This window comes from Lampris incognitus, chromosome 11 (genome assembly GCF_029633865.1).
Source record: "Lampris incognitus isolate fLamInc1 chromosome 11, fLamInc1.hap2, whole genome shotgun sequence".
NCBI lineage: Eukaryota > Metazoa > Chordata > Actinopteri > Lampriformes > Lampridae > Lampris > Lampris incognitus.
This window is the reverse complement of record NC_079221.1, coordinates 3,181,647-3,196,841: the sequence shown is the minus strand read 5'-3', so window position 1 is coordinate 3,196,841 and position 15,195 is coordinate 3,181,647. Positions and strand designations below refer to the sequence as shown.

At 46.0% G+C, this 15,195-nt stretch overlaps 1 protein-coding gene across 4 annotated transcripts in view; it reads right to left on the bottom strand.

Annotated features, from left to right (window-relative positions):
- Positions 1 to 15,195, bottom strand: part of tanc1b (tetratricopeptide repeat, ankyrin repeat and coiled-coil containing 1b) — a 147,536-nt gene that overhangs the window by 122,622 nt on the left and 9,719 nt on the right. For 2 of the 4 annotated variants that reach the window (XM_056289620.1, XM_056289619.1), the window contains exon 2: positions 11,567 to 11,660. The exons of the other annotated variants lie outside the window; for them this stretch is intronic. In XM_056289620.1, coding sequence (XP_056145595.1) covers positions 11,567 to 11,627 — 61 coding nt within the window. In that variant the 5' untranslated portion in view covers positions 11,628 to 11,660. The remainder of the gene's footprint in view (positions 1 to 11,566; positions 11,661 to 15,195) is intronic. 4 annotated transcript variants of the gene reach the window in all.

Below are 15,195 nucleotides of genomic sequence, written 5' to 3'. Positions count from 1 at the left end.
GGGAGTGGAGCGGGGAAACGGCTGTGAGTGCATGTGTGTATGTGTGATTGTGTGTGTGTGTGTGTATGTGTGATTTTGTGTGTGTGTGTGTGTGTGTGTGTGTGTGTGTGTGTGTGTGTGTGTGTGTGTGCATGTGGTGTGCCAGCCGCTGCTCTGGCAGATAGCGGCGCCTCTGGGAATCACGGAAGCACTGCTCCAGATACGTCCCAGCCAGAAGCCTCTGTTCAGGAAGGCCTGTGTCAGATCTGACCTTATGCCAGTTCACTTAGCCACACTAAAGAGCCAGATATAGAATCAACAGATACACCTGGGCACGCCGCCTCCAAAAAAAAATGTAAAAAGAAAAACTTCGACAAAGGTATAAACTTATTTCAACAGAACAGGTGTTCCTTACGGATGCCAAATAAAACAGATCTTTTGCTTGGGTTACAATGAGTATTCAAACAATCACTTTGTAAAAACCACAACATGCATGAGTAATTTAATGAGCGATTAAAAAAGATTGTGCAATAAAAAAACGATTCTGGATGCAGCTGAATAATGTTCAGTTAGCCCGCCACAGCATATGTAATATTACAGCACTGGGACAGCTGTGCTGAACGATATTTAACATCCACGGTGGCTCGCAATCATATTTCACCGAGCCAAGAAATTCACTGGAATGCAAGACTTCAACTTCAGGTTACTATGTAATATTAAGACTATTCTCTCTAAATCAGTACAATTGAGTTATGTCACAATAACTCCTTTAAGACTGCGTGGTCAGATTGTGGCAACTGAGGGTCAATTCAAGTGTGAACGAGATTAGCAAAATTATATTAGCTTCAAAGCGTTTCACTACAGAAGCTTTGGGTCAGGAGATGTCAATGGAAAATGTAGCCGAGGCTCCATATTTGTCGTCTGATACGAGTTTTCTGCAAATGCAACTGTTGACAAAGTCCACTGCTTTTCCTGAAGTGCACTTTACTTTTCAAGAGACGTGAAGGCAGAGGCAGGGCGGGTCTCATGTTGATACACCTGAGGTTTGAGGGCGTGTGTGTGTGTGTGTGTGTGTGTGTGTGTGTGTGCGCGCGAGTGAGTGAGTGAGTGTATGTCTGAGTGAGAGAGATGTGGTTTGAGCAACGCCCTGCTAATTGTTGCCTGCTGGCTGCACAGTGCTTTGATACTGGTGTAGGTCCCGAGCTGCACTCAATGGTCCTCTTTGTGAATCAGGTGCACTCTTTATTTCCACCCTTTTAAATCTTATCACTACTGCCTGGGCATGAAAACCTATATAAACATGACAGAGAAGAGTGTAGCAAACCTGGCCAGCTGTCAAAGGCCATTTCACAGACATCAGCACAATTGCTTCTTTTAATTTGAGCTAGCTGCAGCCAGCTGGATAGTAGCAGAAGAATACAACTAAGTCCACATGTTTTCAGTGGACCTGGTTTGAAAAGACTTTCTAATCCTAACTGCATTGTTGTAGTTAGAAGCTCAAATGACAAACCAATAGCAAAATCAAAGCTTGGCGGTGAGCCTAAGTGTTTGTCCAAGGGTAAACCATGAGCTGATGACACAGGAGCCAGTCGCTACGGTTGAGTTAACAATTATCAAAAGGCTGTTGATTCTGTACATGAAAAATGTGCATTGGGGTTGCCTGTGTGTGTGGGGGGGGGGGGGTATGCATTTTTGTTACCGTCCATGTACTGGCATTTGTCCTGTGTGCACACGTGTTCTGTGCGCCGTATGTGGTCTAGACATCCTGCGGCTGCCTGGATGTGTGCTGTTGTCCGTCTGTCTGCCTCAGCTCCGCAGTCACACTCCCAGTGATGCCAACTCCAGATTTATGAAAGCAAAGTTTACCTTGGTTTGTTTACAAATTCCTGCTCTCCCCTCTCAGGGACAAGTGCTATAAAAGACCCTGAACATGCCCTTTCACTGACATATCCAGACTGACTGCCTCCTCTGCTCTGTTACCACATCCAGGTGCTGCAGCAACAGCTCTGGCCTGAAAGCCTTGGGGCGAAAGGAAAAGGTCATCACTTACTAATTGGAAGAGCTTTTCCGTTAAAGAAACAACAAAAAAAAAGATTTCTGCATATCATTCCTATGATAATAGGGGCAGTCAAGGTGAACACGTCACCCCCAAAACTTCACACAACAGAACCAACTTCAATTTGTACTGTCACCAAACAATTACCAGAGAAGAGAACAACGCATTCCTGATTCACCTCGACCTCAACATTTCAGTCCAAGGAACCGTTTGGCTAATGCAGAAATATTTCTGCTATAACCGCTACCCACCATGGAAGAGCACTGCAAAGAAGTCTTGCAGGCTGTCAGAGAGGGAGGGAGCGAGCGAGCGAGCGAGCGAGCGCTTCTCAAAATGGCTGTGGTGGAGGTGGTTTAAGGGGAGGCTGGTACACAGCTGTGCTAAGAGGAGGAACACAGAAGATATTGGAAATCTTAGACCGGTCGCTTTGGGCAATGCACAACAGCTTTTTAGCGAAGGGATGTTGGCTATGACCTCTGTGTCAGAAAAGGTTCATCTTCGCCACGCGCTTGGATTTCCACCTCGCCATGACAAAGTACACTGAAAAATCTAGCAGGCTGACACCTAATCTGAGAGACCAGAGCCCTCAAAGGCACTCATGTCACATATCGGTGACAGCAGGTATTTCATCAACCAATCAGAGGGAAGTGAATCCCTACAGCAGTTGACAGGCATACAGAAGAGCGATGGGGAGGGTGTCAAGGGAAAGGCAAATCAATCAACTGGGTGTTTTTTGGGGTTTTTTTGTTGTTACACTTTTCTGATTGTGCTGTCCCCAAAACCCGCATGAGTTACATACTGGATTACAACTAAGCAAAGATGAAAGATTTCCGGGAGTCTGGGTAGCATAGCTCTTCGGTTGCCTACCAACACGGGGATGGCTGGTTCGAATCCCCATGTTACCTCCGGCTTGGTCAGGCTTCCCTACAGACAATTGGCCATGTCTGCGCGTGGTAAGCAAGACGTGGGTATGTGTCCTGGTCGCTGCACTAGCACCTCCCTCTGGTCGGTCGGGGCGCCTGTTCAGGGGGGAGGGGGAACTGGGGGGAATAGCGTGATCCTCCCACGCGCTACGTCCCCCAGGTGAAACTCCTCACAGTCAGGTGAAAAGAAGCGGCTGGCGACTCCACATGTGTCGGAGGAGGTATGTGGTAGTCTGCAGCCCTCCCTGGATCAGCAGAGGGGGTGGAGCAGCGACCGGGATGGTTCGGATGAGCGGGGCAATTGGTCAAATTCAATTGGGGAGAAAAGGGGGGGGGTGAAAGATTTCCATTTCTGATTGCCCAGAAGACAACAGCTGAGCTAATCCCACATGGCAACAGGGGCTATTTCATAAAATAGCCTTTGTTTAACTGCACTAGATTTCAAAAAGGCAGAGCTCTTATGAAGCCGAATATTTCTCAGATTTAATATTTTGCACTGTTTGATTTATCTAAATTGGCTACTCAAAGAATTGCCCAACCACCTGCTGTCAGGAAACCCTTGTGATAACAGTAAAAATTCTTCATGTTAAACCCCTGCAGGCAGTAAAAAACAGGAAGGAATGTCTCCAATCTCAGCTGCATCATGTTGCACAGAGAATCATCCTGTTGAAGAACCAGCCTACCTATCCTCATTATCATTTACAGAACCGCAGGAGAAAGCACACAACCTTCATTAGAAAGAGATAAACATCGCTTTATAATCAACTTCATCTGCCGTCCGGTCCAACCATCTGTAACAAATCACCGTCTCTTGTCACAACACACAAGACACTCCCAGAAACAGCCGAGACAGCATGCACCCGTCACCATCACAGCTGAGACAACAGGGTACAGGCCTTAATGGTGTCTCGCACACACGCACACACACACCAACACACCATTAGTGGTCCACTAAACTGTGAATATTCCTTTCATCTTCCTGAACCACTTCCTGAAATCTAATTTGGGTTGCCTCTAATCAAATTCAACCCTTAAAAAAAAAAATCTGTGAACTACAAAACCAACGAAGCGGCACATTGTTGTCCAAGTCTGACTTATGTGCAGTTGTGTCTCAATTAAAAGAGGTTTATTTTGATGGGATTTTTTGGTCTACAGAGCAAAGCCACCCCCTGTTGCAGAAGACGTCTGATGAAAAGGGCCAACGCGGTCCCGTGTGCCTTCCTGAGGGAATACCGTGTGTGTGCGCTGAAAGCTCCAGAGCTACTCGGAAGATAATTACAGTGATAAAGGAGGGCCTCATGTGCACGACGGAGCGTCAGACCACCCATGGTCGTCTATACTATTTAAAAACTGTCAGCAGAAAGTTGTTATATCTCTTTTACGAACACCCCCCCCCCCGCCACCTCTCCCCTTGTTAGATGATTAAGACTGTGCCTGTTATCACCGAAGCTCAGCTAATCCAAAATATGAAAGTGACATCGCTGCTGTTGGCAAATTATTGTCCCGGGAGTTCATCTGTTAGGGAATGTATTGTAACGAGATCAGGGCAGCATGGCTGAGCCCCCTCAGTGTTGACAGGTCAGCTACCAGCCTGCTGCCTCCAGTCTGGCCAGGTGCACGCATGGCCCCCGTCTCTGCAGTCCCAAATAAACACCAAGAAGCCTTGCCAACTGCTCTGTGTGTGTGTGTGTGAGATGGCTCTGGGAGGTGGGAGGTAAGTCTAACAGCTGAAACAGTTGTCTGCCTTCTAATGCGCATGGCACTCCACACTGGTGTGATTAACACTGGGTCACCCACATCAGACACAAAACTTTGTCTGGCAGCTGCCTCAGTCACCTCAGCCAAGAGTGTAGCACACCCCGGCCGGAGAGCTCTGGGAGGCATCGGTCAGCTTATCGCACGTCTCGCTTGTATGAGCTAGGTCCTAAGAGCCCTTTTCCCCCAGCTCACATCTTTATCAAATGCTGATTTGAAGAACCTGGTGATTATCCCAAAAGAACAGGTAAAAACTTGACTACACAAGCCACCGTCCAGACTGGTCATTTGTCCAATTGCCATCTGGCAAAAGGAGGCTTTCTCTGCAGCGTGTAATCTGAAAGGGGAATAATGGATTTTCTTCATGTGTGCCGAGTCTACCGGGAGTGGACAATATATGACCCTGAGTTTAGCTTCCCTCTACTTCCAACTCGGAAAACTCATGAGCTCTTCAACACATTAGGGCTAGGCCTTGGAAATATATAGCCTCTCACATATGCTAGAACCGGATTAAAGGCCTTCTCTCTGGAGACTGACAACAGACTGGAAATGACTGTGTTTCACAGGCAGTCACAGACATGTGGATGCCATGACTGAGAAGCGAGTGGGAAGACCGTTTTGGAAGAAGCAGCATGGTTAAAATATCACAGTTGTATTTCCCAGGGGTGCACGATATTGGATTTTTGCTGATATCCGATATTTTCCCAACTCATTTTGGCCAATTACCGATACCGATATATGGACATGTTTTAAGATAAAATGAGATAAGATATACTTTATTAATTCCCGTGGAGAAATTCATCCTCTGCATTTAACCCATCCCAACACACACACTGGTAGCAGTGGGCAGCCGCAGTGGGCAGCCGCAATGGGCAGCCGCAATGGGCAGCCGCAGTGGGCAGCTGCCGTGCAGTGCCCGGGGACCAACTCCGGTTCTTCTTGCCATGCTTCAGTCAGGGGCACAGACAGCAGTATTGACCATAACATGCATGTCTTTTGATGGTGGGAGGAAATCAGAGAACCCGGAGGAAACCTACGCAGACATTTTTTTGCACCTTACTACAGAGAACATCAGGTCTCTCCTGTAGTGGACTGATCTGAAGCTGCTATACTGACCACGGAAGCGCATGCACCCGCACTACTGAGCTCTATGGTTGGTCTATTTTTTTTCTCTATGCGTGGCTCGGTGGCCCTCGAACAGGTACAAACTATATAAAACTGTGTAAAAGATGAGCACAAGCTGCTTAAAAATGATTAAAATAAATACCTCATTGTACCAGAGGCAATGTGACACAGCAATAAGACCTTGTGGGAGTTTTTCACTGCACATTAAACTGAACTTGGATGGACTGTGTTGTTAATTGTGCTTTTTTGTTTTGTTCTCTCCATTTTTATGTTTTTAGTGGTATGGTTTTTAGGGAATTCTTGGGTGTGTATTTTTGTCTTCTCTGTTGCACTGCTGTGGGCTGGGAGAAACGGCATTTAGTTTTTATTTATGTGTGCAGGTACATAATGAAAATGACAAACTAAATCTTGAATCTTAAATCGATAGAATCAGTGTATTTTCAAAAGTGCCCTACTTGAAATCACCTCAGAAACCACGGCTGGTTAACAACCAAATCAAATCAATTTTATTTGTATAGCCAGATATCACAAATTACAAATTTGCTTCAGTGGGCTTAACAGCAACACAACATCCTGTCCTTAAACCCTCTCGTCGGATAAGGAAAAACTCCCTAAAAAACCCCTTTAACAGGGAGAAAAAATAAGAAGAAACCTCAGGGAGAGCAACAGAGGAGGGCTCTCTCTCCCAAGACGGACAGCGTGCAATGGATGTTGTGTTCACGCAACCACACACAACAGAGACGCAGCTGGTGTAGCAGGTAAAAACCACGCTCCACCTCGCCTCAGGCGCCGATCCCGTGGGTGCTCCGGTGCTCGAGCCCCCACTGAACAGGTTGAGCACCCACGGTGAAAACCGATCAAAAAATAAATGAATAGGGCATCCAGGTAGCATAGCGGTATATTCCGTTGCCTACCAACACAGGGGTTGCCTGTTCAAATCCCCGTGTTAACTGCGGGTGGGAAGCCAGATGTGGGTATGTGTCCTGGTCGCTGCACTAGCGCCTCCTCTGGTCGGTCAGGGCGCCTGTTCGGAGGGGGGGGGGATAGCGTGATCCCCCCATGCGCTACGTCCCCCTGGTGAAACTCCTCACTGTCAGGTGAAAAGAAGCGGCTGGTGACTCCACATGTATGGGAGGAGGCATGTGGTAGTCTGCAGCCCTTCCCGAATCAGCAGAGACCGGGAAGGCTAGGAAGAGTGGGTAATTGGCCGGATACAATTGAGGAGGAAAAAAAAAAAAGGGGGGGGGGTCAAAAAAAATTGTAGTAGAGCAGTGTCACATTTCATTGCAGTCTGTGTCTACGTCCGACAGACGACACCAGTCTCGTAAGCCTACATCACAGTAATTACTGAAGCAAGCACAATAAAAGTGACTTTGTGACAGTCATCACCTTCATCACTTGACGCCCACGGGAAAAACCATAAAATAAATAAATAAATAACATAAATTGGAGCCTATACGCCCCACCTACGTGACACACTGCATCCGTGCCCGGTCAACAGCTTGCATCACGTGTGCATAATTCAAGCATCATCGTATCGGCATTTCCGGCCGATGCTGATATTTCATTTTAAAGCTTTTATCTGCCGATACCGATGACGTGCCAGTATCATCGTGCATCCCCACTATTTCGAAAAATACACAAGAGGCCTCAAAGACAGTTTAGCATGTCCAGTCTGAATTCTACTGTAAAAGTTTGAAGTTCTTCAGGTCACTTCTCCCAACTGTGCCTTAAGGGCAAAATTATATATATATATATTCATTAAGTAGAGCTGGGAGAGAGTTTACAAGAGGACAAAGCCCCAGTACAACAAGAGGATTCTCACGTTTCAAATCTGCTCATTTGTTTGGAAGGGAACTACCAGTCAGACACTGCAGGAAATTAATAGGAGCTAATAGGTGAAACTCTTAATAAAACCAGGGGAGCCTATATCCTCAAAGAGAATACCAATTAAAGCAGACCAGTTTAATTTTTTTTACAATATAATCCTCTGAGCTCCCAGTGCCTTGGGCCTCAAATCCATTAACGTCAGTGAGGCCTGCTGGCAGTGTGACCTTTTTAAGAAAGCGTTCACATCAAAGGCGACAGGCAAGGGCAAACCAGTATCCCTACTTCCGGAATGCTAGCTCATAAAAAAAGTGTACATGAAAGGGATTAAAAGGGCCAATTCCAAACAGATTCTTTACAGATTGGGACTAGGAGGAGGCAGAGGAGGAGGAGCAGGAGGAGGAGGGGGAGGGCATGGAGAAAGACTAAATTAGCAAACTGTGTGTGCGTTTGTGGGTTTTGGCGATGTGGGGATCCCAGGGGAGAGCTAATGACTGTAGTGGTATCTGGCACGGGGGCCAAGTTTCCCCAACTTCTTTAAAGTTGTCTCCAGCCTGTAGCCACCATGTCATGAGCAACATATGCTGAGCTATCGTGTAATTATCCTATTATCAAGGTCTTTCCTCCCACCAATTTCCATTACATATCGCAGAGCAGATTTTATTATAAGGACTTCATCCTTATGCTCTTTTTGAGGCAGGGAATGCCTCGATGAAAAAGCGGTCCATCCTGGCCTACAGAAAAGCCAGTATTACAGACAGAGTCAGGCTGGCCACTAAATGTTATCTATATTGATTTCTGCTAATAACGATAGAACAGAATAGAATAGGTCATTTTGTACAAACATACAAATGAAATTTGCTCTCTGCATTTAACCCATCCTAACTGTGTAGCCAGGAGCAGTGGGCAGCCGCCATGCAGCACTGGGAACCAACTCCAGTTATTTCTTCCCATTGCCTTGGTCAGGGGCACAGACAGGAGTATTAACTAACATGCAAGTCTTTTGTGATGGTGGGAGGAAACCGGAGTGCCTGGAGGAAACCCACGCTGACAGGGGGAGAACATGCAAACTGCACACAGAAAGGACCTGGGACGGCCTGGGGTTCAAACCCAGGACCTTCTTTCTGTGAGGCAATGGGGCTAACCACTGGGCCACTGTGCCGCCCAGGGCCACTGTGCCACTCAAGTCATTAAGTCGTTTTCAAATGAAGGGAGGAATAAAACAACAGAACCTGTAACCAACAAGCTGTTGTTATCAGAGCAAAGGCTGATGTCATTTTAGTTACACGAAAAGTCTTGAAGTTAATACCCAGAGGGCAACGCTGATATAAATCTCTGACATAACAGTAATGCTTTATCAGCCATGTAAATCTAAACCTTGTCGTAAAGTTATGATTCTCTTTGAAGGTGGAAAGCGAATTGCATCAAATATGTTGGACAACTGCGCGGAACTGAACCAGACAGCAGAATCTGTATACCACCGCCTATCCCAAACCATTTGGGAGCATAATGAAATCTTTATTAAAGCCAAACAGAAGGTGCAGTGAATATTTTATGTGCAATATGGTAGTATCTTGTCTGAGAAAGCATCAGCTACACTGCAAGACACCCAATTTGATTAACACAACCCTCCCTGGAAGGCCTTCTGTGTTACCAACCTCATTTCAGATCCAAGGCGGACCCCTAATTTACAAACAAATAGACCTATTCAAGAAAAATAAAGTGCTAATAAAAGCCTAAATTTTTTTTAAATAAATAAATAAATCCATGACATGCCACTTCACACTTTCACTTCAACTAAGCAGTTGGGAGCGACAAACTCCTTCCTCGAACATTTATTTACCAATAAATTAATAAATAACCCCAAACCTGCTGACCTCAACACTGCTACGCCACTAAACTTAATCTACCAACTTTTTGATGCAAAGTTCCCTTTTTCTTACTGCTCACTCAAACTCAACACATTACAGTGAGTCTAGACCACCCTTTAAAAAAAAATCCACAAGCCTGAAACAAAGACATCCTATTTGCAGAACAGATCTGTGTCCCTGGTAGGAACAGCGGTACCAAGCCAACACCGCTGACCATTCCATCTCTCTGGGATCACTCATCTGTCTAAAGGTCCCTGAATAACAGAGAGGAGTGGCTGGATTTTATTGTCCCAGCATGAGAAAGGAAGAAAGACCTGCTTGGGCTTGATGGATGGGGTCCAACTGGGAGAGCAGGGCTGGGAACAGGGAGCTGTGTCCTACCATAAACTCTCTGCTCTTAGGCTTTCACGAACGTGAGGCCTCCTGTGCATGTCCATGTGCATGCTGAAGCGTGTGTGTGCCTGCTAGATGGCCTAGTGTGTTTGTGGCTCAGAGTGATTCACTGATACTAGACAGGTTTCAACAAACCATTTGAAAAAAATACATGACCAGCCTACAATACTTGACTCACCTGCTGCCATTGCAGCAGGAATAAGCGATAAGTGTGTAAGGCTATGTGTGTGTGTGTGTGTGTGTGTGTGTGTGTGTGTGTGTGTGTGTGTGCATGCGCGTGTGTGTCTGTTGTTGGGGGGTGGGGTGCTACATGATTACCTGACATATTAGATAAGTCAACGGAGATGTTAAATTCCTCATAGAGATCAGAGCTGTGGGTCTGGGGTCTGTCGGCAGAGATCTGTCACAAGGTTCAAGGCGGGGGGGTAGTTTATGTGTGTGTGTGTGTGTGTGTGTGAGAGACAGAGTGAGGGAGGTATAACCTAGCACTGGAGGTAGCTGATGTCTAGGCAGGCAAGACTCCTTCCCTTTCAATTTTATTAACACACTGTCTACTGTGGAGTGAAACAAGTCCCGGCATGACTGCCATGATAGCTTGAAAAGAAGTTGCTCCGAAGAAGCTGCAAAAGAGCCCCTGGACAAACAAAGCGAGAGCAGATCTACGAGACATGTAGGTACTGTACTCAGCGATTTGACTGGACCAGATTACCTGCTGCTACGAGTCCCGTGGTGCTAAAGCAAGTCTAGGCCAGTGGATGTAGCTTTAGTGGAAATGGTTAGCTCATCAAGTCAACAAGGCTCCTCAGAAGAGCCATTGTAAAGGAAAGGAGCAGCAGCAACCTATTGTTTGAAGAAGACATATTTTATTATGTTTAAAAAGAATTCCACAGGTTTCCCAATAGCCAGCAATAAAATATGTTTGGATATATTTGCCAGGTTGATTGTATAACTATAAAGAATGTATCTTCATAAATCATCTCTTGTTTTCATTTTCCATCGCCCTTGCCTTTTTATGCCTGGTATGTCCCTCTGCTATGTTAGCAATTATCCTCCTGAGGCCTCTTTTCAGGTAAACAAACTAAACTCAGTCAGAACCTAATATTTACCTCATTTCTTGGATGCAGACACTGTCTCCACATTACACCCTGTGTGTGTGTGCGTGTGTGTGTGTGTGTGTGTGTGTGTGTGTGTGTGTGTGTGTGTGTGTACACGTATCCATACACCCGCGTGTACACACATAGTGCAGCCCATCACTCGGACCACTAAAGTGCTCATCGAAATAAAGCCCGGCAATGACAGCAGCGGTGAAGCTAGTTTATTGACCATAAATGCTCCGGCCTGAGCACAACATGTTTGCCAAGTGAATGCTGTAGACATAGCAGGCTTTGTGTGCTTTCATCTCAACTTTCTATGATGTTTAGGTACGCCCACAATACCTAAGGAAGGGACCCTTCATAGACCACACCAAGTCAAGTGAATGTTGTTACCATGTGATCTAGTACAGAGAAGAGTTGCTTCTCTAAACCAGCTGTCTCTGAGATTAAGTTCATGTTGAAGCTTCGGGGTAATTCGCTATATATTGTTGCATAGGAGCGAAGTGAACTGGCTGTTTTCCACCCTCCTCTTCCTCGACATACCTGGTTCTTTTTTGCTCCCTCTCCCTCCGTCTCTGTTCTTCTTCAGCACTGCCTTGAACATGATGAGATTTCTGGAATCCTCTCTGTAGCCCGCCTGCAAGTGAGCAAGGGGGGGGAGCAAGAGTGAAAAAAAAATACTTTCACACATGTCCAATCACTCATACAGGACAACATGGCAAAAAACACATCCATTTTCACTCAAGGGTTGAACATAGAGGTTATTTGAAGGCCAAACCCCCCCCCCCCCAGCTATTTCTACACCTGGGACAGAAGCAGGGGTGGGCAGTCTTATCCAGAAGGGCCGGTGTGGGTGAAAGTTTTTGTTCCAGCCAAGCAGTTACACACCTGATCCCACTAATCAACCAGTAGAGTCTTTGCTGAGGAACTTGATTAGGAGACACGGGTGTGTAATTGCTTGGTTGGAACAAAAACCTCCACCCACACTGGCTCTTTCTGGATAAGACTGCTCACCCCTGTACTAGAAGCTTTCACAAGAGAACCAATGCACACACATGCCCACAAGCGTGTGTGAGCCTACATTACACACAGACAGACAGACAGACAGACATCTTAGTTTCTTTCCATCAAAGGAGGAGAGACAGAGCCAGGTCCCAAGAAACCTTACATGCCGATGACAGCATGTCCCCATGTTTCATACTTCTCTGCCGGGCCGGCACCGGCCTGGGAGTTTTCCCACAGCAACCTCTATCCAGCGGGCCCATCAGTGAAGTGGCAGCATGGAAAGAATGCTCCAGTATTTAAACAGAACAGGCAACTTCTGCTATCTTGCTATGCAGGAAAACACTCCGTCAGATGCCCCAAATTCCACATCTAATTGATGCTATGTGGCTGAACTTGGGTCCTCGCAAATGCTTCAGAAAGCCGGTGCACAATTTCACATCATCCTGGTCACGACACCTAAACTTCTAAATTTTCCTGTGTGTGTTGGTTTACTCTGGAATAGTTTACAGTGCCAAGTAATATCCAAACAAAAAATACAAACAACTAATACTTCAAACGTAAGAGGGAAAAATGGCTGTTTACTGTAACTTTTTAGCTTTAAACCACCTTAGTTTACTAAAATGTTGTTTTTATAAATGTATGCATGTGTGTTCTGTAACCGACTATCTACTAATAGAAGCTGACAGATACTCCAAATGGAGGTAGAGGAATGTATGGCCGAATATGGGCATCCCAACTTGCAAACAAAACACATAGGCCTAGCACTGGTCTCTGAAACCCAGATGCCAGGATTCTTATGAGAAAGGCCCAAGCCCATTAGCAACACCAATGCAAAACAAAGAATCAACTTGAACTGAAATAGTCCAGTATCTAGGGTCCACTGCTATAGCTGTGAGGAGTATTGATTTAACCCTCAAGGTCTCTGAAGCAGACCCGTGATGGAAGTACTAATACCTAAGTAAGATTCAAGATTTGGGGTGTGAACTTCAAACTGCTCTATGATGAACATCTACAACAAAGCCTTGACTGGACAGAGCTGATTTTTCATGGCAGTTTTAGCCTGGAGATACCAATGGAGATTCTGAACAAGCAGTATTTATGGAATTTCAAGGTAATCCCAGATTGCAGAATTACATATTGCAGTGAAAATGACCAAGGAGAAGAACTTGTGTGTCAGAGCAGGATAGAGTGCAACTGCCACTCCCTTGCCAGAAACAGACTTGCATTTTACAAGAGTGGGGGAAAAAAATAACCAGTTTTAGAACCAAAGATATTTATCCTGCATAAGAAAATAATGGGAGTGAAATTGTAGTGAGGATGTCCAGCCCAGCCAAGCATGTGACAAGAACCTGCATCAGCCAGGCTCTAGCCTGGATCAGGTGCTTGTTTGAATAAACATTACTCACCTTTCTTCCAACAGCAATGTTTCTCAAACAAAGCAACCAAGTCATGTGCCTTTCCCAACCATGCAATACTGAACGTTGAGGCAGTGAGCCCAGGTAATGTCGAATAAAAGTTCTGCTCAGTTTGTTGAACTGAACCAGAGTAGAGACCAGATCCCTTTGCAAATGACTGATGGACGGGAAGATGCAACTCTGTCCTTTACCACACATCCCCGCACCACACTGGCATGTCCTCTCCTCTGCAATTTACAACCATTGTTGACCTGTGGCATTTCAATCCCCCTTTGACAAGACAGGAAGACGGCTGCTAATGAACGCACAAAAAAGTGGATTAGGACTGCGACGGGTGGTGGGGGCAGAGGGATTCGTCACAATAGACTACAGTCATCATGATGCCGCTCAGCACTTTGCACAGTCACATCGTTTCACGTGCAGGGCTCTTCTCTTTCCATGGGTCTGCAGCAATGCACAGACACCCACTTCCACCGTGTTGCTCTGGTCTGTATTGTAGCCAGAGATCATATTTCAGGCTGACTGATCTGGTCCAGTCACCTCCCCACCCCCATCCCGATGTAACTCCAGTTAACAGGGAGAACAAGTTTAATGTGTTGAATACAGCACTCATTCAGAGTCAAACAATAGGCCCCTGCAACCACTTTGTCTCAGGCAAAGAGCCACATAAAATAAAAGCCAAACCACTGCTCAGAATATTTCCATCACTTAGGCTGCATTAACTCACACCACTTTTCAATTATGCAGCAATAAGCCGAAATAGTAACATTGGCTCCTGACAAACTAACCAAATGCTTTGGGTTAACATGACAACAGAGGCAAGAGTATGAGAGCAGCAGGCATGCAAGCCATGACCATGGTGAGGAACAGAGATCTGTAACGAGGAGGACCGTGTCTCAACAGTTTATTAGCTTGGTCAGCAGGGCTGGTGACAACCGGTAAACCGGCTGTGTGGGGGCTAGCCGCCCATCTCCACAGTAACTATAAACATAGTGCTGGCAAACCCTTAGGAAATGAGAAACGTCTTGCGGATATTCAATAAACTCCTCCTAACACACACATACACACACCAGTGAGAACACTTTTCTCTGAACCATAATTTTATCGACACTTATTTCTGTGAAATAACTTCAGACGTTTTGATCAAAACGTGCAGAAGTGATTACTCCTTAATGAAAACTGATTGTCATAATGTAATGTAATGTAATGTAATGCAAAGCATCCGATGGTATGACTACAGCCTAGCCTCAACAAGCCTAGCTTGATTCTTAAACTGACCAACAAGTGATTGACAAACCATCTTTGTGTGAAAATAAAAGTCCAAGATATGAGATGCGATTTCTCAGTTGATTTTCGGTTATATCCAGTCCTCCATAGCACAGCATGTAAAGAGTAGGGGTTTGGAGTGAACACAAGTGCGACAAAACTTTTCTTCCCCCCCCTTTTCTCCCCAATTGTACTTGGCCAATTACCCCACTCTTCCGAGCCGTCCCGGTCGCTGCTCCACCCCTTCTGCTGATCCGGGGAGGGCTGCAGACTACCACATGCCTCCTCCCATACATGTGGAGTCACCAGCCGCTTCTTTTCACCTGACAGTGAGGAGTTTCACCAGGGGGATGTAGTGCATGGGAGGATCACGCTATTCCCCCCAGTTCCCCCTCACCCCGAACAGGCGCCCCGACCGACCAGAGCAACCAGGACACACACCCACATCCAGCTTCCCACCCGCAGACACGGCCAATTGGGTCTGTA